This window comes from Chaetura pelagica, unplaced genomic scaffold (assembly GCF_000747805.2).
Source record: "Chaetura pelagica isolate M959 unplaced genomic scaffold, ChaPel_1.0 scaffold137, whole genome shotgun sequence".
NCBI classification, from domain to species: domain Eukaryota; kingdom Metazoa; phylum Chordata; class Aves; order Apodiformes; family Apodidae; genus Chaetura; species Chaetura pelagica.
In genome coordinates, this window is record NW_009953947.1 from 807,480 (window position 1) to 830,725 (window position 23,246).

At 36.8% G+C, this 23,246-nt stretch overlaps 1 protein-coding gene across 1 annotated transcript in view; it reads right to left on the bottom strand.

Annotated features, from left to right (window-relative positions):
- Positions 1-22,303, bottom strand: part of CD36 (CD36 molecule (thrombospondin receptor)) — a 28,412-nt gene extending 6,109 nt beyond the window's left edge. The window contains exons 1-8 of the mRNA XM_010001786.1: positions 22,200-22,303; positions 18,624-18,865; positions 9,742-9,902; positions 7,376-7,520; positions 4,481-4,660; positions 4,240-4,331; positions 3,756-3,802; positions 1,333-1,402 (exon numbers count right to left, since the gene is read on the bottom strand). Of these exons, the coding sequence (XP_010000088.1) occupies positions 1,333-1,402; positions 3,756-3,802; positions 4,240-4,331; positions 4,481-4,660; positions 7,376-7,520; positions 9,742-9,902; positions 18,624-18,743 (815 nt within the window). The 5' untranslated portion in view covers positions 18,744-18,865; positions 22,200-22,303. The remainder of the gene's footprint in view (positions 1-1,332; positions 1,403-3,755; positions 3,803-4,239; positions 4,332-4,480; positions 4,661-7,375; positions 7,521-9,741; positions 9,903-18,623; positions 18,866-22,199) is intronic.
- Positions 22,304-23,246: the final 943 nt, after the last annotated feature.

A 23,246-nucleotide genomic window follows, 5' to 3' on the forward strand; every position in this document is an offset into this window, starting at 1 on the left:
ATTAAATTTTTGAACATTTTTAGACTACAGTAGAAGTACTTATTAACATAAATCAGCTCTGCTATAGATTTTGCTGACTTGATGATACTAATCTGAGCTTTATGATGCAGGCAACATTCTGCATGTAACCTTATTCCATTGCATATGAATCAGACACTTCTTTTTGCTGTTACATTATCAGCTGATAGGGAGATATGGTTGTTACACAGTAATGTAGCCAGGCAGCAGCACAGTATTGCAGCCAAAGAACAGGGTTCTGGATTTTGCATCATGGACAGAACCACCTGCCATTACCCCATTTCTGCATGACCTTTGGGCAATTGGTATTGTCCCTCTTCATCATTCATTAATTGCAAGACTTAAATGGCCAGCAAGATCTTTCAAACTATGTGCAATCGATCCCAAGCATTTGATCGTTTCTCCTCTGCATGGAATTCCCTTTTCCATGACTTGTGAAATGTCTTAGAGTTTGGGGATACAATTACTTCACAAAAACAAACAAACAAACAAAACCAACCAACCAAAAAACCACAAAACTTTAACTTCATGTAGAAACAGTGACATTTAAAAACAGTCTGCAAAGTAAATGGTCCACTTTAAACCTAGTTGAAAGGAAACAGCTGTTTCCAGGCAGCAAAATAAATAAAAGGGGTCAAGCCTCCCAAAGTAAATATGCTGTGATGCACTTTAAATTTTTTAATATTTCCTTCAGTGATCCCACTGGAGAACTCAGGGACGCTGGACAGCCACAGCAGAAGAAGCAGACTGAAAAGCCATCAGCATGGGATGCATTAAGTAATTTTGTTTGTTTGTAAGTACATAAAAATAAAATATGTAAAATTATCCTGTGAGAAAACAATTTGGGGTATCTAGTGGATGACTTGAAATCCTACTCAGCAGAGGTGACATTCGAGAAATGCCAAAGACAAGCCTAGCTGTCCCCTGCTTTACCTGTTTCCCTCTCAGACCAAATTAAGCAGGTTATAGGATGTGGGTCCTGAGATAAGAAGTTCAAGACTTGGAACCCTTTGCCCATCAGTGTCTTTCATAGATCTGCAACAGCTCACAACAGTGTCAGATATTCCTGATTATACATCTCTAACTGGCTGAAATGAAATAAACCATAAATACCTTGCTACTTGACATAAATAAAAGTGAAAGAACCAGGCTCTGAATCATGAACAGAGCTCATGCATTTATATGTGTTTAGCTGAAATGTTTATATTGAACTATTTCAGAACCCTGAGCCCAAGCAGAAAACTGCCCTCTGAAACCACAGAGCACTGGAGTGGCACATGCAGGGCATGTCACACCAGGAAGGGACCCACCTACCTGCAGATGTCAGAGGAGAAGAAACGCAGTACCTGATTCTTCTTAACAAATGGTGGGAATGATGCCCCATCTGTGAATAAAATAAAATAAGAACTTGAAAGCAATTCCACTTAGAGGGCATTATACTCAGCTGTTACTTTCCTATAAAGCTGTGGAAAAGATAAACAAAATGAGTAATTTATGGGAAAAGATATATGTGTACAATAACAGGCACACTACAGATAAGGTTATATTATGTTTGAAAGTCAGCCAAATTATGGCAGGGTTTTTTTTTTTTTTTTTTTTTTTTTTTTTTTCACCCACAGATATGAAATTGTATGATCAGGCCCATTAAAGAAGAGAATACAAAACCCAGTTTCTGCATATTACAAATCCCAATACCTGTTGCCATATCTTGAAGGGTTATGCAGTCTTAAGACCTAAACCTTTCTAGACATGCTTGGTCTACCTGCAATTATGGCACTCAGAACTTATGAGAAACACAGGTTTAGACTTCAACATTGCCTCTTTAACAATCAGTGCTAAACTTTTTTCCACCAAAGATTGCTCAAGCAGACATAATAAACTGAGATCCTCTCTCACTAAAGGAAAGAAGCACTTCTAGGGCACAACTCATCTTACTCCATGACAGAAGTGCAAAATAGGCCAGAGGAATAGCTCTTTGGCAATGCCTTTTTCTCCACTCACTATGAAAAAAATACAGAGACTTCAGATGCATATTTCTACATTGCAAGCATCCAGAGTTAAGCAAGAGGACCCTGCCATATTCCCAAAGGTGTTGCAACAAAATTTTAACCAGCACATTTCTTACTTCTTGCTACAATTTTTTTTAGTTTCTTAGTAATAAGCAGTCAAAACCAAGGCACTGAAAACATCTGTGATATCATTTAATCTAGTTGGCAAGAGTGAGAAAGCCAAATTACATACTGTGATTTGCCCACTGCTGACAGAAGCACTTTTTTTTAAAGAAGATCCAAGATCATGGTGGGCGCACACTTGATTTCTAAATCTTGGCAGTCTCAGGGAGTTTGCAAACATGGGCTCATTTCAAACCCAGAAAAGAATACTGCATAATATTTTTACCTAGATATTTACTTATTCTATACATGCTGCACTTTGATGTGAAAGCTTCCAAGACAAGAAGGAATTTCCACACTTATTTGTATGACTTTGTAAACCTGTTGCTTCTCTAAACACACTGTCTCTCCTGAGCAGTTGCACTGAATGCTTTTGTAAATTCTGTGATAACCTTTGATAACAAGGAAAGACTCCACATTTCTACTGTACTGGTGCACTAGTCTAGTTAGCTGAGTATGTTTATTCTACCTGCTGTAGAAGAAGAAAAACCATAACACTGACCCTGGGAAAAAAAGTTGTCAGGCTCCATAAGAAAGAAGAAACGTCCCAGAACCAAATGGAATATTGCCTCTTCTAAAATTAATTACATAGTTTTAAAAGGAACTAATCTTTTCTCATTCATAGACTATTGGAAATTCAGATTATTGTGATGTATTTGAAATACTTCAACATAATTTGCCTTGTACAAGGAAAATTAACTATACCAGCTAAAGCAACACATAAAAGGAAAACAAAAACAAACAAACAAACAAAAACAAACAAAAAAACCCACAAAAAACACAACAAAACCAATCAACCCATAAACATGTTTGTTTTGACACTTGCTCACTGAACACCTGTCTGCAAAAGCCTCCATCACAACATTTGCCAGCCTCAGCTCCTCAGATTCTGCTGTTCTCACAGCAACATTAGCACTCATCAAGTATCACCTTCAACAAATGTATCCTTCAACAAGTTCTCATGTACATTCCAAATGCAAATTAAAAAATATACTTTCTTAGTTGATTCAACCCAAACTAAACTACTTCTCTTCTTCATCCCTTTTCACCTGTTGGGGCCTTCACACCACTTGTTGGAGAACCGTAACCCTTTCCACTTCAGTTTATTTTCATATCTCAGTAAAAATTATTTGTGTTAATTCCTGTGCATTTAATTTTGGATTTTTTTAAAATAATGTAAATGGATGTGCATTATTGGATGCAAAGAAAATTTTCAATGGTTGAAACAATAAAAAAATTATCTTAGTTATATTGTACCATATAGCTAATTAGTAGAAAAATATAGATGGATTCTGTTCTTCTGTCTATTCCAAATCTACTCTAACTAAAGAGGGTGTGTGTATATGTATATACAAAATAATGTAAAATAACATATAATATAATAGATGCAAACTTATCCATGTATAGTAGTAATAGTATGTATATATTCTGGTTTGTATAGACATTTAATACACAGAACACAGAACTCTCAAAACTCCAGGGAATTAAAATAAACATTTTGTTTCGTCATTCCCTTTAAAATATCAATAAATCTGTTGATTTTTTAGAAAGTTTGAATAGGCTCACCTGTGCCATTGACCATATCACAGTGACCTTCCCAGTATGAAAGATTCCTTTAAGATTAAAAAAAAAAAAAGTCATATTGCAGGTTGCATATTATACCATGTAATCCACTTCATTACCTGTATTGCTAAACATAACTGCTCCAGCATAAGCCTGACCCATTAGCAAAGTCAGAGGATAGAGATATTCAATATATTCAGATAAACTATATGACACATTGGAATAGGATAAAAGGGATCTGGCTACTTAAGTATGCAAAGTAGAAGTAACTACTTGTATCAAAGAATCAATAATTCTCTCAATCTGAACTCCAAAAAGAATCATGAATAACTGAAAGAGACAGGTGGTTTTGCTAAGCCCAGGACCTGATCCAGCTTCCCTCAAATTATTGAAGGTTTTCCATCTATCTATAGCTCTTAGTGAATCAAACCTTAAAAGTCATACCTCAAAAATACTTATGGTCTTTAATTATACAAAGCTATGATACCTTTTGTTTTTATAGCTTTCAATTATTGCTGTTTTTTTAATATCTTCTGCCCCAGTGTAAACTCTGTAAAGTCCATCAGATGTTCCGTTATACTGTAACAGACACAAGAAGTAGGAATAACAGTTAGAAGTACAGAACCAGGTTGTAGCATTGTCACATTTTTCTTCCTCACAGTAGCTGCCTTAATTTTTATTCACAGAATGATATCTGAAGGTTTTGCCTCTTCATTTGTTTAACTTACCGGGTAGAAGACTCCCAGAACTGGGTCCAAAGGGAAGGGAACCTTGTTTAAGAAGGGATCTTTGTATCCCCACAGTAGTTCTTTCACTGTTCTGTTCTGCAGCAAATATGACTTAGAAGATTTCATCCAAGTATTTAATAGTAGTTGTATAAAAGTGTTTGTATACAAGGAAGGTGCAGCCTACAACAACAATAAAATTATAGTTTAGTATAAAATTCTGCATGTGCTTTGGATTAAAAACACAGAGATTGACCGCAAGAAATCTCTGGCAAAGCCTTTCCAGAGTTTCAGCCCACTGTAAGTTAAGTTTCTACTTAAAACTGATACTCCTTAACAAAACAATTACTGGTAATACTACACAAAGACAAACAATTCATCTTTACTGCCATTCACTAGCTCATCCCTAATCACAGAACCACAGAAGAGCTGAGGTTGGAAGGAACCTCTGGAGGTCATCTAGTCTAACACCTCTCTACAAGCAGGGCCATCAAGAGTGGCCTAAGACCATGTCCAGATGGCTTTTGAATATCTCCAAGGAATAATCTTGAGTCTCTATCTGTATAATATGAGTTGTTCCACTTTTGGTTTTCTAGCTCTCTCCTGTAATCTCCATATGCCATATACTTCAGATTCATTTGCACTAAAACATTTAAGTAAAAATATAGAAGCCTTGTTAATCACTGACTTAGATACCTGGCTAAGATTTGCTGTTACACTAGCAGCAACATAACTTTATCCTGCAAAAACTGATCAAGTGCTGAATATCCATTATTTCTTTACCTAGAATGAATACATCTTTGCAATTAACAAGTCCTCCTTTCCGAACAGCTCTAATTATAAATAATGGATAACTTTTCCTAATTCAATAAATACTAATGTAGATTTGCCAGTAGTAGTTGTAATGAATGTTCCCAGAGGCATAACACTAAGTCTAGTCCCTAAAGGCACTTGTGGAAAGCAAACAGAAATTATCTATGTTGGCCTGTCTGGTGAAGCAGGAAATTGTAACCGTTTTGGTAAGTAATTCTGTATAAAACCAAGCAATTTTCTTAGAGCAAGTGCTCAGCTCTTCAATAGACCATATTTTTACAGTTAGTGCTACAGGGGTAGCAATGGAAGAGTCTCTTTTGCTCTCACTTCCTGCTGTCTTCAGCCCCATGAGTCTTTCACTCTTGTCTGAAATTGAAAATAGAGTAAGAAGTAAACATGGATAGAAGAAGATTATAAGATGCAGATGTGTGTTCAGTCTCCTCAGAATTAAGAGACTGTGAAAAACATATATCTGAAATCCCTTGTGTGTATTTTGATGACAAGGTTATGATATAAAAGGTAGGCTCTAATGGATTGGAGTCAGTACTGGTGAATGAGATAGGAAGGGTCTCTCTGGGAATGCAGGCTTACACCAGTCTGTTTCTGAATAGCAAAACAAACTTTGGATGCTCTGTTCCCATCTCCCCTAAAAAATATGCTTCCAGGCATGAGACTATGCTTAGCTCCATAAACAGCTACATGGTGCTAAGTGTGGAAGATGAGCAGTGTTAGCTAATACTGTGACATGAAGGACCCTGAGTACAGGAAACAAGAGCAGCTTTCCAAGAAACGTGCTGGCCTAAATTAAGGCATGGGCAGAATATATGGGGTCTGAATAACGTAATATGCCATTATCTATTAGTTCTTTTCTCCCCAGAGAAAAGAAGGCTCAGGCAGACTTGCTCACAATATTCCAGTACTTAAAGAGCTGCTAGAAAGAGGATGGAGGCTCTTTTTTTTAACAAGAGGTAACATGGAAAAAAGAAGGGATAATGGATAAAAGTTGCACCAGGACAGGTTTCATCTTAATAGAAGAAAAAAATGTTTTACAGTGAGAACAGTCAATCAGAATAGTCAGAGTGTCATAGAGTCCCTGTAACTGGAGGTTTTCAAGGTGCCTAGGTTTCTGGGATATCTCTTCGTGGCTCCCTTTCTCAGAAAAGCTTGGATCAGATGATCTTTTGAGGTCCCTTCTAACATGGGTTCTTTGATGATTCTGTGATTGATTCTGTGATTCTATATTGTGTTAACAACATCATCTATTCACTCTGCCCCTAGCACCCACCCTTTCCCAGTGATCCTGACACTCACACACACAGACACCACAGAGTCAGTACATGACAATCAAGCAACACAACCAGGGCTGAATGTAAATATGAAAACTGTAAACATCAGTGAAGAACAAACATTCTCAACCTCTGTAAATACAAGAACATCTGGACCAAAAAAGGCTCCAGCACTGCTCTGGGTGGGAACCCCTGTACTTTTCTTTGAAGGACTAAGAAGTCCTGGTATGACAGGAGAGGTCAGGGGAAACTGTTGCTGTGGTGGTGAGGGGCACCATGGGGAATAAACACAGGGGGCCAGTGAAGTCATGCATGCACCGTGGATGAGATTTAATGCAGCCTCCCCTCCAAAGCAGGACTGAGGATGGTATGTAAAGAGTATGACAAATCTGCCTTGTACTGTTCATGCTGTACCTCACACAAAAAGGGAATTCATCCACAAACTTTTGATTCACTCCCACATTAAAATTAACCAGGAGGATGCTTTTTGATACATCCCATCCAAACCAATGTCTTTGCTTCCATTGACAGGAACAAGTAATTTTCCATTTACCATTGAGATTGTCCTGAGAATATATGGAAACCTAAACATATGCAATATGTTCTCAGAATTTTATATTTTTTTACAGCTATCCTCAGCCTAGCTGACACTCGTGTCATCTGAGTTCACAGAGAGAAAACCTATTCATATCCTTAACCCTGCCACATCCCTTGGCAGTTTCACCATTACTAATGTTAAATTCTCCCCTATGTCCTCCAGTATCTTGATATTCAAAAGTGGTTTTGTTTCTTTACTTACAGCAACAGCAAGGTTGAGGCATGTGAATGTATCATTTTCTGACCCAACAGAGAGATCAGGTTCAAAACGAGCAACATTAGGCAGCATGTAGGATATTGTGCCATCAGAGTTATCCGTGATATTTTCTTTGGGTAAATATCTCACCCTTGAAATAGAAAAATGAAAACACAGAATCATTTTTAAATTTTATTTTTGAAACAACAAATAACTATGCCTGACTGAAGTTTTTTGAAGTATCCATGAATATTTTTGTAGATGACTGTTGAACATTTTGTAACTGCTGAAAACATTATAAACTTTTCATGTGAATGTATTTAATAATTCCATTTTCTGTAAAATATATTTCTTTTGGGAATATTCCCTTAGAGCCTAATGTGTTTGCTTCTTTCTTAATACAAAAATTAAAACAAAAATTTCCTCTTTTTTATTTTTTATTTCAATAATGGATCATATCTATTATTATATTTAGTTTTAACTTAATTATGTTTTGTCCTTTTTTCTTTCTAAGCTTTCTCACCAACTCATTTACATAGAAGGAGACGACTCAGAATGGTTAATAAACATTCTTAAATTTTAATCCAATAGGCCAATGTTAAATCAAACGAGATTATAGGTTAAATCCATAATGGGAAACACTTTGCTAACATTTAATTTGTATGTTGAGATTTATATGAAATCTTTCAGCTCCCCTGAGATTCTCATAAGCTTCTCAAGGTTGCTCAATCAGCAGATATCTAAGGTACTAATCTCTGATCTGCTGCAGTTCTAGCTATAGGTCAATTCTGCAAGTTCCCATTTTCTTGCCGACCCCTCTGTGGGGGCAGGTTCTAGCAAGTATAATATGACTTTGTCTATGCTTTGGGTCTACAAATTTGTCCTAGCTCCATCCCAGAAGGGATCTCCATGGTACTCCACCAGATCTTCCAGCCTGGGCTTGGAGACACCTAAAGGTTCAGAGAGCATTTCCCCAAGGTACAGACATGGCCATGGCAGGAGGGCCTTATCCCAAAAGCAGCTGGGTCTTGGCTTCTTAAGATTGGTTTGTGTACATTCAATTTTAATTAATAACTTAATGTGTAGAACAACTACCTGAAAGTTGGGAGATATTTTTTTTCTGATTATGTTACTTCCAATTGGAAACAAAATACCTAAAACATGTCCCAACAGAATTGAGGGAGTAGTTGCATTTTCAAGGCCAACTGTTTGACATTTTAAAAACTAATTAAATATTTAAAGGGAGATTAAGAGAGAGAGACTCAGTGTCACAATGATTCAGGTTGACTAAATATCATAGGTAAGCATGACTACAGCAGTGAGAAGAGCTATAACCATCATTTCTTACATAATATCATCTAGGCTTCTGGCAGAGATTAGTCCCTGAGAAAATGGGCACCATCACCACTACCAGAATAAATAATTTCTGTTTTGTGGGAATTACTGTTCTGCAGTATTTCAATTCATCCTTTGCATTGTTCCAATTTATGTTCTGCAGCATTTCAATTCATCCTATGCATTATTTCTTAACTGGTTCATTTCCTGATTCCTGTGTAACCTTTGTCTTCCCAGGTACTTTATGAATCAAGAGCTCTTTGTTTCTTATGAGAAACATCTTACGAGATGTAGGCATCACAGCACCTCAGCTGTAGATGCTGCAAAGCAAAATATCTTGCAAATACAATATTCATCTGCAAAGATATCATGAAAGAAATATCCTATCATTTTAGGAAAGAAGTTTCATAACAGGGGCGCCAGTAACAGCTGGATATTGGACTTAATGACTCAGGAAGCATGTCAACCTCACATTTAAAATTTAGCAAATTATTGAAAGCTTCCCTGAATGGGACTGAACTGCTACATCTAGGCCCAAGCTAGTAGTTTCAGAAAAAAAAAAAATGCTTTTCAGAGGAAAAATTGAAAAGGGAAAAGCTAGAGATTCATAATGAATTTTAAAGGAGCAAAGAAACAAAATATATTATTAAAATAAATGTGTGATACATGAGTGATAATCTCTTGCTTGTAGGGCATCTGGCATATTTTTATATAAGTAAAATGTTGGCAAAAACTGAACAGCAACAAACGCCACGTGCCTCTGTGCTGTAGTGGGAAACACCAGTGAGCAATCATATTGCACAAAAGCAAACAGCTTCACACCCAATTACCTATTTCTACATGTGTTTACCCAATGTGAGACTCAATACAGAAACTGTTTGTGATTGCTGCATGTAACTGCAATTTGGCATTTTTGTCAATTCTGATTAAAATACAATGCTGGAACATAAAAAAATTACATTTTAAGTCAGTAGAACCTTATCTGACTTTAACAAAACTTCTGATATGACATGTCATATTCAGGAGGTTTTACTTACCTGTATGTGTAAGGTCCTCTTTGTTCAAGTTTTGGACGTGCTCCTTCTTCTAATACCTCTGAAGGATTTTGCACATGGAAAATCCAAAATTCCCTGTAAACTGAACTTCCTGGCACAACCCAGTTGTCATAAGCAATGGTACCATTTACAATGACAGCTTCCTAAAAAGATAAAAATCAAAGCTAAAATTAGTCATAAATAATGAGTGAGAGGCTGCAATTGCTTTCCAGATGATTGCAGAAGATTCCCAAATAGAAAAAAACCAAACCAAAACAAAACAACAAATAAAAAAAAACAACACCAAAACCCAAGCTATATATTATCATCAATATGAGGCATAAAACACACAATTTTGAGCAACATTTGAAGGATCTCTGACATTCTTGCCCTATGAGAGCAAAAGTGATTCCCTCTAAACAACGTGACCACAAAGCTGATATAATTGCTACTGTCACCAGTAGCAAAACTTTCCTACTGCTGAGGTCAGGCATTGCCTTGGTTCCCAAACACTTGCCAAATCCACTGATGATGTGTAAAAAGAAAATATTTGAGTGACTGAATGATATCCAGCAGTTTTTAGAGTCCATAAACTACTTTTCATACCTTTCCAAATAGCCCAAGGAGGTAATGAGTTACCTCTGAGCATTAATCAGGTACTAAGTAACCCAAGGAGAACAAATGTTTTTGCAGAACAAAGCTGTCTTGCAGAACTGCTTTTTGTCAGAAATGTCTTGTCAGCAAAACTGAGAATTTCTAATAAATATCTCTGTTTTTGACAGTATTTTGTTAGAAAAGTTTCCCAGCTGTGAATAGTGGCCTGTCTTCTCCATCCACAAAAGACTTAACTCCCAAGTCTTGGGAAGGAGTTAAAATATGCCTCTAAGGACAAGACAGGACATCAGGAACCTTTCTAATGTAACCACCATTTTTCTGCCTGTGGCACTCAGGTAGAGTATGGTAAATGTCTATACAGTCCTAGAGACTGTACAGTCTTGCACTCAGATCTAACAGTTAAAATACTCTTCAGCCATGTTTTGCAAACCTCAGGAGACCAAAGGTTCTACCACAGCTGTGATCCAGCATGGGGCAGAACATCTCCTTGGTGGAGAAAGAAAAGTTTATATGATTTGGAAACCACCCTTTCAGTTTCCACAGATAATTGCTAAAAGGATCTGGGAGAAGGAGGCTGGTATTAAGAAAAGCAAAACTCAGTCTATCTGTGATCAGCAGGGTCTTGGGATGGAGGCAGATGCCAGGATTTTGCCTCCTGCCTTTGCTTAACTGGGATAGGGAAATGGTTAAAGATTCCTCACAGCTATATGGTCTAGCAGGACAAACTCCCAATTCTCTCCACAGGTCAACAACACACAGGCACAGAGGTGAATAGAGAAGTTTGAAACTTGTAACAACTGATTCTGTAGTTACATTACTGACTTCTTTTAAGAAATCTTCCTCTCCATCCTTTCCTCCTTCTTGTTATAACCCTTTACTAAAAGCCACAATAGAATCATAGAATCACAGAACTATTCAAGTTGGAAAAGACCCTTGGGATCACCGAGTCTAACCATCATCCCCGCTCTGCAAAGTTCTCCCCTAAACCATATCCACCAACACCACCTCCAAATGACCCTTAAACACATCCAGGGATGATGATTCAACCACCTCCCTGGGCAGCCTATTCCAGTGTCTAACCACTCTATCTGTGAATATTTTTTTCCTAATGTCCAGTCTAAACCTACCCTGTTGCAGCTTGAAGCCATTCGGTCTTCTGCCGCTAATTACCTGTGAGAAGAGACCAGCACCAGCCTCTCTTTCAGGTAGTTGTAGAGACTGCTGAGGTCTCCTCTCAGCCTCCTCTTTCTCAAACTAAACATTCCCAGCTCCTTCAGCATTCTTCATGAGATTTATTCTCTAGGCCCTTCACCAGCTTCATTGCCCTCCTCTGTACTCGCTCCAGCACCTCAGTATCTCTCTTGAATTGAGGTGCCCCAAACTGGACACAACACTCCAGGTGTGGCCTCACCAGTGCTGAGTACAGGAGGACAATCACCTCTCTACTTCTGCTGGTCACACTATTCCTAACACAAGCCAGGATGCCATTGGCTTTCTTGGCCACCTGGGCACACTGGTGGTTGATATTCAGCTGCTTGTCAATTAGAACCCCCAGGTCCTTTTCTGCCAGACCCTTTCCAGCCACACCTTCCCAGGCCTGAAACATTGCCTGGGGTTGTTGTGGCCCAAGTGCAGGACCTGGTACTTGGCCTTGTTGAAGCCCAGACCATTAACATTAGCCCAATGATCCAATCTATCCAAGTCTCTCTGTAGAGCCTCCCTGTCCTCATGCAGATCAACATTCCCACCCAGCTTGGTGTCATTTGCAAACTTACTGATAATATACTCTATGTTCTTATCAAGATTATCAATAAAGATGTTAAACAGAAACAGTCCCAAATAGCACAGAATGATATGCTACCTCCTCTGCCACTGCAGTGTTTGCTCAGAGTGCCTGAGACTTAGAACCTGTCCTCCCATCCTGGAGAGGCACAGAAACACTGCCCAAGCTGACTCCAGCTTTAGACATCATGGGCAAATTGAAAAACGTTTATTCTGAAATGATCGCATCTTCCTACAGGAAAGCTGGGGAGGGACATTTTACCGGGTCATGTAGTGAGAGGACAAGAGGTAATGGATCAACACTGGAAGAAGGGAGGTCTTTAGGTTAGATATTAGGAAGAAATTCTTTGCTGGGGGTGTGGTGAGACACTGGAACAGGTTGCCTGGGGAAGCTGTGGATGCCCCACCCCTTAAAGTGTTCAAGGCCAGGTTGGGTGGGGCTTTGATTAATCTAATCATCATGGAAGGGGGTTGGAACAAGATGGTCTTGAAGGTACCTTCCAACCCAAACTATTGACTTTTTGTCAACTTGGAAGAATATAAGGAACATGTTTACTCACAGCTTTCTCTGTGTAAATGATCTTATTTTTTCCACAAAGTGGATCTGTGTCTAATCCTCTCTGCTATTGCAAGGAAAGCTGTGTATACAGAACTTTATACTAGATTTTTAATACAACCAGGAGAACATTCCTGCAATCTGGACTGCAGGCTGTGTGACAAGCCTTTTCATTTGTTTTCTGTAATGTCCCTTAATGCACTTCACTATATTATATACTTATCAATCTAGAACAGATTCGCTGTCCCTTGTATTTTTCATGGAAGAATAACTACTATGTCCATCACACCCTTTGGAAATGCCAAAAGAGGAAAAGTACTTTGAGCATTATACAAAGAGGTACTGGGACTTGATTACATGTGTCAGCAGGGTCACAACGAGTCATTGTGTGGGTTTGCAGCCCACCATTTATTCTGTGCCAATGCCTCTGGCTCTTGGAAGATGCTTCAAGGGGACAGCTGATCCAACCTGACAGTGCTGCAGCCAGTGAAGCAAGCCAGCTCCCACCACACCCCATGGATCAGGTTCCACACACCTGCTTTTTCCCAAGTGCCAGCAGTCATCTCTCAGGGAGCTGACTGCTGTACTAGAGCAAGAATATTTTTATTAATTTTTTTCTGGATTACCTTTCTACCAGTGAGCTGCTTGGCTCGGTGGTGTGAGTAGGGTGAAGGATCAGATGGCAACCAGAGTTAAAACAAGGGAAACAGAAGGACAAAAGAGGGAGTGGGAGGAAGGGAGCAAGATTATTATTTTTTGTGGCATTCAGCCACTATTGTTAATAACATTTCTTCCACAACAGTGGTGTGTATTATTCTGTCACATACTTCGACAGTGTAAATGGTGGATTAAAGTAGAAGAAAATCTAGAGCTCTGTATTTATTAATGCCTTCCTTTAATAAATCTAATATCCTCATGCCAGCAAGCCCTTGGGATTTGGTTGTCCAATTGCTGGTGAGGCCAGCCTTAAATATTACTTCTCTCTATGGCTGGTCACTTGTATGTTCCCCAGTGAACATGTTCTTGCTTTGTGATATTAAGAAAGGTAGGGTAATCTGGGAGACTACTAATTTGCAACTGATAATATGAAACACATCTTATCTCCCTGGTTAACCTACATCAGCTCTAGCAATTTATGTAATAGTCCATGACTGTTAGCAAAAGTAGCTGTGCAATATGGAATTGCTACACAGCCTAGTTATCTCATGACCTAACTGTGCAAGACTAAGTGAAATCAATGGGAACTTTAACCCTTTTGTTTCTGACACAGTTTTATTCCCCCACTTGTGGTGGGTCAACTGGCAAAACATAAATTCAAGAAATGCTGAGCTGTCAGAAATATGACCTTGCTGTACTTTGTTGCTTAACGCTAAGTTCAGCCATCATGATTTCTGATGAAGAAATACAAAATGCAAGACAAAGTTGCAGTCCTGACAAAGCATCAGGTCAGATGGACAATAGATGTCATTTTCCAGGAACTGGGAGATGCCACAAATACTTTAGGCTGTAACAAAATTATTACTAGTTTCTCTCTATGGGTTATATGTGTTGGGCTGCACATGTAAACTGGAGGAAAGGCACAACAAGATTCTGTAAAACTAAGTAAGCTACGTTTCAAGAAGGCAAATAGTCGTCTTCCATTTTTTTAGCTGAAAATATAAATAGGCATTTATTATTTGTTAAATGATGATGATGAACTTATTATTAGCCTTTCTATTCAGGCTTTGTTGGATCAAAACTCTTAGTCTTTTTTCAGTTCTAGATCATAAAAACTTATGGAAGCCAATCAATTTTATTAGTAGATTACTTATGCTCTGCTGAGGGCCAGCAGTTGCTTTAGCTTTGTTAGTTTTGATAGAGAAGTGGCATACGAATGTCACAAACACTATTTTAAATTAGAAGTATCTGGTATGCCTCTAGTAGATATAATCTGGCCATTCACAGATAGCAGATATGCAGAGAGACAGATGGCTAGACATACTAATAGCTAAAACTGATAGCTTTATTTCTAAAAATAGCAGAGACTAACCTTGAGGACTGAAACAAAAATGCAGCACTAAGGCATTTTGGCAAACCATATACCATGCTGTATTATCAATTCATCAGGAATTCAATATGTTAAGTAACATTATTTGGCTTCTGATAACCTGCTGATCTCACACACTCAGGTAGGAAGTAAAAGCTCTTAGGCACATAGTGATAAAGATTTTTGTGGGAAATTCATCAGCTACCAATAAACTTGAGTGGTTAGACCTCTATGGGGGAAAAAAAAAATCTGAGCAGCTGAAAAAAAAAAAAAAATCATATGTAAAATGATGGGAAATTTTACCATAATAAATAATAGTGTTTTAGGGGAAGGAAAGGCAAAAAGAAGTGAGTGAGCCATATCAAAATACCTCTTTTCAAGAATATCAGATACAACTCCAAAACTTTCATTTTTCCCTCCTGAATTACCAAGGACAGTTTTCTAAACCCCTAAGGCTGTAATGGAAAGGCACCTCTCCCCTCAGCATTTTTGCCCTTTGGTACTGAAATAAAGTGCATCTTTTAAAAGAGGAAAGTCTCCACTGGGTGGATCACTGCCAAGGTACTGCTGGTGGTGTCCTTTGACTGTGCTCTCCGAGTCACAGTTAATTTTAAGAGCCTCTAAAAAGATACAATAAATGTATGTAATGTTGAAATTCCTTTAACTTGGTGGAGGCAGGACTAGACACAGCTCATCCCAAAAGACCTGGGATGCAGGTGGAGCATTCGGGGGTTAGAGAAGTTAGTAATGTGTTTTGTGTTGAAGAACAGGTGTATGTTAATAAACCAGAGGTTTATCACACATGAAAAGGTCATATCTTGATGTTATATCTTGCATGGACTTTGGGTTGTCCACCTAAGGACTTCTCATGGGTGGAGAACTGCACCTGCCTGCTTGCAGATAACAGCCTATACCCTGAGAATCTCTTGTCAAATTTCTAAAGGGCAACTGCTCTTGTCTATACACTTACGGGTGCTTTCTCTTTGCTGCAACAACAGTATGCAGCCTTCCAGCAAAATATGTCCTCCCTGTTTACTCAGGCTAATGTCTCAATAACTGCAATAAAGAATTGATGAGGCTGGTAAGAGTTTGATAAGCTGTAAAGATGTAGGCTTAAGGGAAGCACAGTCAGGCTTCTACTACTAGCAAGAACAAAAATTGTAAGAACTATTGATTGTATTTATTTTAAAACTAAAGTTGTCCCTCTTCATTGCAGATGCTAAGCAGCTCATCTGGATTTGCTTGAGAGTAAACTGATGATAATGCAATTTGACTAAATCTTGATAACAAGGTAATTTATGAAAATTTGACTTGCTATAGTGTGAAGTGTCCTAAAAGTATTAATTCAGGAGGAAAAAAAAAAAAAAAAAAAAAAGAATATTTAATATTTCTTTATCTAAATCCAGCAATAATATTTTATAGCAAAATAAATTTATCCTACAAATATATATTTGGTCTTACTGTGTCAACCTGTCAACTTGTGCAAATGACGAAGATATACTCAGAGAATGCATAGACAGAGAAACAACTAGGAGTCTTTTTTCAATACTTTTGTACTGTGTAGAATCTAAGATATGATTTTGCATATAATGGTAATATCTGAAAGAGTTTTTCCCTTTTATTAAAAATGTCATTTTGACATTTATTTTCACCCAGTGGGTAAGGACCTGAAGTTCAGGCCCTGCTTCATATAGGTCCAAAATGGAAAGACAAATGATTACAGGGCTTCTTTGAAAGTATATCTTGCTTACTAGGATTTTTTCCTGTCCCAGAGATTTTTGAAAAACTCCAAATAAAATTGTAATTTAAACTGATCTGTTTCTCTCAAATATTTCCTTGAAAAATGACCTTTCCAGAAGTGAAATGTTATAGAAAATAATGTATTTTCATGATGCCCTGCCTCAGCATAATGAAGAGCTCTGCTATTTCCTTTGCAGTCAGCTCTAAATTTGCCTTACATATACTACAGTGAATAACTAATATTTGTTTTTCTTAGTAATCCTTACACAAAGACAACTAAATCAGAATTAGTTAGATTTAAGTCCCTCTTGTGCCTCTGCTGAAACTATGACATATTTCAGCTGTTGCACCTTGGATGTTCTTTTCTGTAAGGGAGTTGTCTTAGAGTCTAATGGTCTCACTATGCAGTCAGCATAACAAGAAAAAAAAAAGAAAAGAAACAGGATAACTGGTGCTTAAAAACAAATAAGTACCCATGTGCTTAAATAAACCTCTACAAAGTCACTTTTTGCTGGTTTATATGATGCATGGTACAAATTTTCATTTTTATATATGTCAAGCAAGCTACCCTGAAATAGGTACAAACAACTGAAACATGATCACAATGCAGAAAATTATAAAGAGGTTGAGGAAAAAATTACTTGGTCTAACACCTCACCACTAAGAACTCATGCAGGTCTAATTTCATACACAGACATTAGCAAACGATGCTGTATAACTAGCTCGTTATTACCAGTAAGTGGATGAACATGTAATATTGCTGCTGTGTCTCATTTGTTTTGAAAATAGTTAATGGAATAAGACAACATTCTGGATTAACTCGAAGTAAATACTTAATATACAGAGATACACTGGTTTTAAATTCTTTGCTTTCTGGAAAAACTGCCATTTCCTCAGTACGTCAATCAATTACAATTATTTGTGAATAAAGTAATTTTTTATGTAAAATGTTGCAAGATGAGTGAGACATTACTTAAGGAGAATTTTGTTTTTATTCTCTGTAATTTGAAAATTCCATGAAAAATACAATAAGGATTGGAAAATTCCTCTATAGTTAGGTTTTTATTGAGCTTGCTGAAAAAAATTAAAATGCCATATAGAAGCCATTTATTTCAACTTTTTTTAAAAAGTCATGGTAGAATCTATGTTGGGCCTAGATTCTAAAACACACAGTTTAACTTTTCGTGGCAGTTCATAGATCCATCTCTACAAATTACTTCAATAGCTGTTGAGTGAAGAGAAGTCTTCCAGAAGGGCCCTTGAATAAGTAACTTCTAGATCTCCACAATTTTTAGCACCCCACCAAATCATTAGGAGGCCTAATCATTAGACAAGACCTTAATGTTTCCAGATTTTTAACTGTAGGAGAGTCATTGTCTGCAGTGACCCCAAGGGGACTCCATGTCTTCACAGTGGACACCTCAGAGATTCCACTCTTTCACTCCAGAATACTCCATGATTTAGGCCCTCAGTTATACACCCTTTTCACCAAAGATTTAACAAATTAACTTTTCATTTTTCTTTACAGACAAAAATAGATTTTAAAGAAACAAAGTAATCTAAAAAAAACCTGAAGAAAAAAATTGTGTCTGCCAGTTTTACAACACTCAATCTCAAATACCCTTCACATCCCTTGAATTAAGATGTATATGATCCCATCCTGCAGTCTCATGGAGCACATTGGCTTGGGATATACAAGCATGTGAGCTCAATGTGTGTAAATGTAAGATTAGATTCAGCATCAGAACTTTGTTCAGTTTATTTGCTCTACGTAAATATAAGTGTATAGAGTGAATATCAAAATGCAGAAAAATAAGCATGTGGATCATCATGGGGAAAAACATAAAGAAACTACAAACATATAATACAAATTAAAAATGCATTATTTCAACTTACATTAATGAAAAGACATCTAAAAAAACATTTAACTTCTCATGTCTAGGATGAAATACAGCAAGCAAGGAAACATGACAATATAATGAATATATTTTAAAATATATTGTTGCAGCTTCTATTCCTAGGGAATTTTGTGATGCATATATTAAAAAAAACTAAGTTTCATAAAGGAAAAAAAAAAAAAAAAAGATACAAGAAGAAACAGAGCACAAGAACTACAAATAATCATTAGTGAATAACCACAGACCACATGAATTGAAATATCCATACCTTTTTTATTGCTTTTCCTATAAGGAAATCTCCAATTGGTATCAGAGCTCCCCCAAAGATAGCCAGAACAGCACCGATGATGGCCCCAGTGATGAGCCCACAGTTCGTGCCACAGCCCATTCCTCTCCTTTGTCAAGGTGCAGGCAGAAAATGTAAAAATATCCTTGCTGTAAGGTTTGATGTTTGTGGGTTTTTTTCTCAATTCTTAGTCCAAATAGACGCACTGATCTTCCCAAGAGAAGCTGCTAATATAAGGAGAGAGTGAACAAAAATCACATTCCAAAGCTCAAAGTACAAAGTGCATGAGGTGAAGCAGGTAGAAAGATAACATGTTAAAACCAGCCAGTAGTGGCAGACCATGCCAAAACCAAAAATGTTGCATGCACTTTTTGTAAGCTAGCTGCTTGTTACATATAGTTGTTTGTTGTTTGTTGTTGTTGTTTTTTTAATTTCAGTTCTCTAAAAGACTTATAAGGTCTTTCAGTAGTCTGTTTTTTTTATTATTATTATTTTTTGGCTCTGTTGCATTAGGGCAAACTGACACTGTTATTATTCAGCTGACACTCTTCCTGAGGCAAGCACCTTCCCTGAAATCTCACTGTGCCAAAGGAGAAGGCTATAGCCCTTTGCTTTAACAACAGCCTGCGATGTCCATGGCCCACTTCAGGGAAAACCAGAAACTTACAGAACTAGTGGGAGCAAACCAGGCTGTTTTTGCAATCTTAGGGCAGGTATTAGTTACAGAGCTAATTATACATTCAAGGTAAATACAGAGAGCAAAATAAAACATAAAGATGAAGTGGAAGAACATCTCAAACTGAATTCCCAGTTTACTCATAAAGATTAAAGGGATAAAAAGTTTTCATGGATTTCTAAACAGTAAAGCAGGTGTAGAAATAGCTAGTGTTTTAGTTTTGTAAATGCATTTATGACATCCTTTTACTAAATAAAGGACACATACAACATATACTGATACAGAAGGTTCAGCAAGCTAATGTGTCCTACCAAACTACCATATCATGTCCATACCTGATCCCAGACTGCTCCTTTTATTTGCATTGGAAACCCACCTTTTGCTTGCTTTCTCACTTGGAGCAGTTTACGGTTCCCTTGCCATTAACAATGACTATTTCTGTGCATTTGTGCTCATTTGGTATTTTAATCATTTCCTCTTGGCTGCATGCAAGCAAAATGACCAAAACACCACTTGCAATCTCAGAAAAACACCCTTCCTATCAAAGTTAGCCAGTCCATCCACCTGCCACCAGGTCATTCCATGTGGTTTCCACATTAGAACTTTGCACTTGGATTGCTTTGCCTGCACATACAAGGGACCAAGAAAAAAACCAGATTTGGCTAAAGGTTTTGACTTTCACTAGGGACTGAGAAGAACCTCTTTACAGCTGTAAACCTGGCTTTTCTGCTGGGGAAGGTACATTTTATTTGCACTGCATGTTCACTTAGTTTTTTTCCTCTCCACCACCTCTGTTACTCTATGACTTTACACAGAATGGTGATAGAAGCTCCTGAAAGGCACAACATTAAGACAAAAATTTATTTTCTCAAACTTTTTCTGCAACTTGTTGCACTTTTCACAAAGAAAGACTTGACTGAAGTACAGAGACACCAAGTTATTAAAGCCTCTTTGACATACTGGATGGATGCATACTGTGGCTAAAGGCAAACTTTTAAGCAAACTCAAGTTAGAAATTCATTAGACCTGAAGAACTTTTAAGTGGAATTCACTAGGACCAACTCTCATGTTTTTGTAGATATATTCAGATCAGGATCTTTAGTCTGGCAAAAGCAGACCTGTAATACAGCTGTGCAACTGATGGGGTGAGTGGTGTGGGGATTGGAAAAATATGACTGCTGTTACATATTGCAGAAAATCTAAGTAGTAGAAATCATAAATGAAATCAAATTCTGGAAAGCAGGTATTCCAAGCTGATTTTTTCCCCAATGATACAATTTCTAGCATTTATTTTTTTTTAATTGTGGAAATAACGCATCTTAAAATTTAAAACAGAAACCATCTTTTCCAGAATTGTTTAAGGAGGGCTTTTAGGAATTGTCAGACCTCTTTTCTTGACTTACATACTGAAGCTTTTAAAATCCAACAGAAACACACCTTCCACCAAAATACATTTCCATCAGGGTTTCTACAAGCTGTTCCATTGGATTGTGTTTTTGTTTTGCAGGCTAGGTATCTGTCATGAGCACTTTCACTAAAAGAGCTAAAAAGTAACTGGCTGTAATAACTTGTGTCTATTTCAAGATTTTGCAGATTGTAAAATATTCACCCTTCTCTCACCAAACACAATACAATAGCAGTCTAAACAAATCAAAGTTATGCAATTCAAACTATCCATTACACAGCTGCAACGAAGAGCACTCATATTGTAATACTTCATGTAGAAGTCAAGAAGCTACTCTCATCTATCACAACTGAATGTAAAATATGAAGATTAAAGTAGAAAATTCCAAAAAGAAAGCAGTTGTGTCCAGAAATTCCTATTCAAGCAAAAATAATTTAACTTAAGCAGAACAGAATATACCATAAAAAAATGTAGATATTATCTATGGGAATATAGTACCATTTACATTTAGATTTGACTACAGAATTAATAAGAATATTCAACTCATTCTAGAAAGCTGGATATGTACTTATTAATATTGTTTCAAATGTCCTTAATGGAATATTGACCATGGAAATGGTCCACTCAAATCTCTGAAAAGACAATTTACAAGCAACTGAATAGGGAGAAAAGATGCAAAATGCTATTGAGATTCTTTTTCTTACTTAATTTACTCTTCCATACATGTCAGTCTAAGTAAGCCCTTATAAAATATCAAATATCTAGATTTTCTTAATTATTTCTCCAGCTCTAAGAATATTTTTTAATGTTGCTTGACATGAAATTACTTCTGTTCTGACAGAGAATCAGATTTATTGCCTCAAATGAGAGTAACTACATGGGGAAGATGCAGTGTGTATAGTGAAAATTAAAGAGGGTTTAAAAATTCCTATTGAGAGTTTCAATCCAAAACTACAGTTCTTGTTTCTCCAAGGTCAGATGGTGGGATTATAAATCCTGAAACTATTAAGAGATGCATTTGCAGATAAGAAGTTATTAATGTGTTGTGTTGTTTTTAATCTTTGACATGCTTTGGAATCATAGTTTTGAGCTTTTTATATGCAATAGTAAATGCTACAAATATTATAGAAGGTTCATTATAAAAATACATAACAATTTAAAAATACATCTTATAAAAAGTTTCATTTCCTATAAATTCACATGGCTGAAACTGTAGTTTCAATAATATCTAATATCAAAAGACAGAGTGAAACAGGGAAAGCAAGCAATACTGAACATAAAATACCATTGCTAACACAGTAACCAAGTATTTCACTTAATATATGTAAAATTTCACTGTTTCTGGAAACAGCTTTGGATAATCCTGCCATTTAATTTATATTACAAATAAATATTTTCAAAAGCTTTCCTGCACCTGATTTTAGAACTATTAAAGAGGAAAACCCTCTGATTTTAAAAGTTGTATCATATGACTCACCTTGAATAAGGGCAACTGACTTTTCAGCTGAACAGACAAGTACTTAACACATGATTTGGATCAAGTTACAAGATGACAAGCAGCTACATCTCCCCACCAAGAACATAGCCTCTAAACTCTGAGGGAGTGTTTATATATTCCAAGAGACGTCAGTTCCCTGCTTATCTTTTTTTTTTTTTTTTTTTTTTTTTCGGCCAGAAGAAAAAGTTGCATTGGTGCTGGGGGGGTGTTATTTTTACAGTCTGACTAAAAGCCACTACCTACATCTCGTGGTAATATACTTAGCAGCTGCAATCTTTGTCAAATTTTGATCCAAGTGAGCCAAAGGTCAAGGAGACAAAAGGATAAATTACTCAGTTACTGCTTACTTCTTCTTTAATAACTATATGTTTTAAAACTGCTCATACTAACAAGTTATGACTAATTAGTTCCTGGTAACTTCTTTGAGATATAGAATATTTACAAATATTCTTTTTGTGTAGCATGCTCTGCTGTATAAATAGAGCCTTATTATTACATAATTCTCTTTCAAAATACAGGCTAAATACCATTGCAGTTTAATTGTCATGATAGTATATTTTTAATTAATAAAAACCAGGAAATGTCAGAATATTTTAAAGCTAGTTTTTTTCACACTTTGGATTGCAACATTTCCTCCCAAAGTGCTAAGTCTCTTCCTCTTTTACTGCAAGTTCAATGAACTTCATCCCAGAAAATTTTTCTTAATGTGTTTAAAAATCAGTTATTTTTACACTGACGTATGGAACAAAGCATCACCCCAGCATAGTGTCTAATAATAATAAGCATTAATCAGTTTGGCAAGATTTTGCACAAATATTTTTAAATATCTCCTCATCCCAGGTGAATTAAATGAACGGGTCTTTTTAAAAGATTCTTCTTGCAGCAGCAAGAGGTAGTTATTTATATTTGTATTATTTAATTATAAGAGCAAATATTTCTAAGAATAGATTCTTATGGACAGGCTTTCAGGGTATAGCACTCAATAGTTTGTGATTCAGATGTTTAGTATTCGCTAGGTGTTTTGAC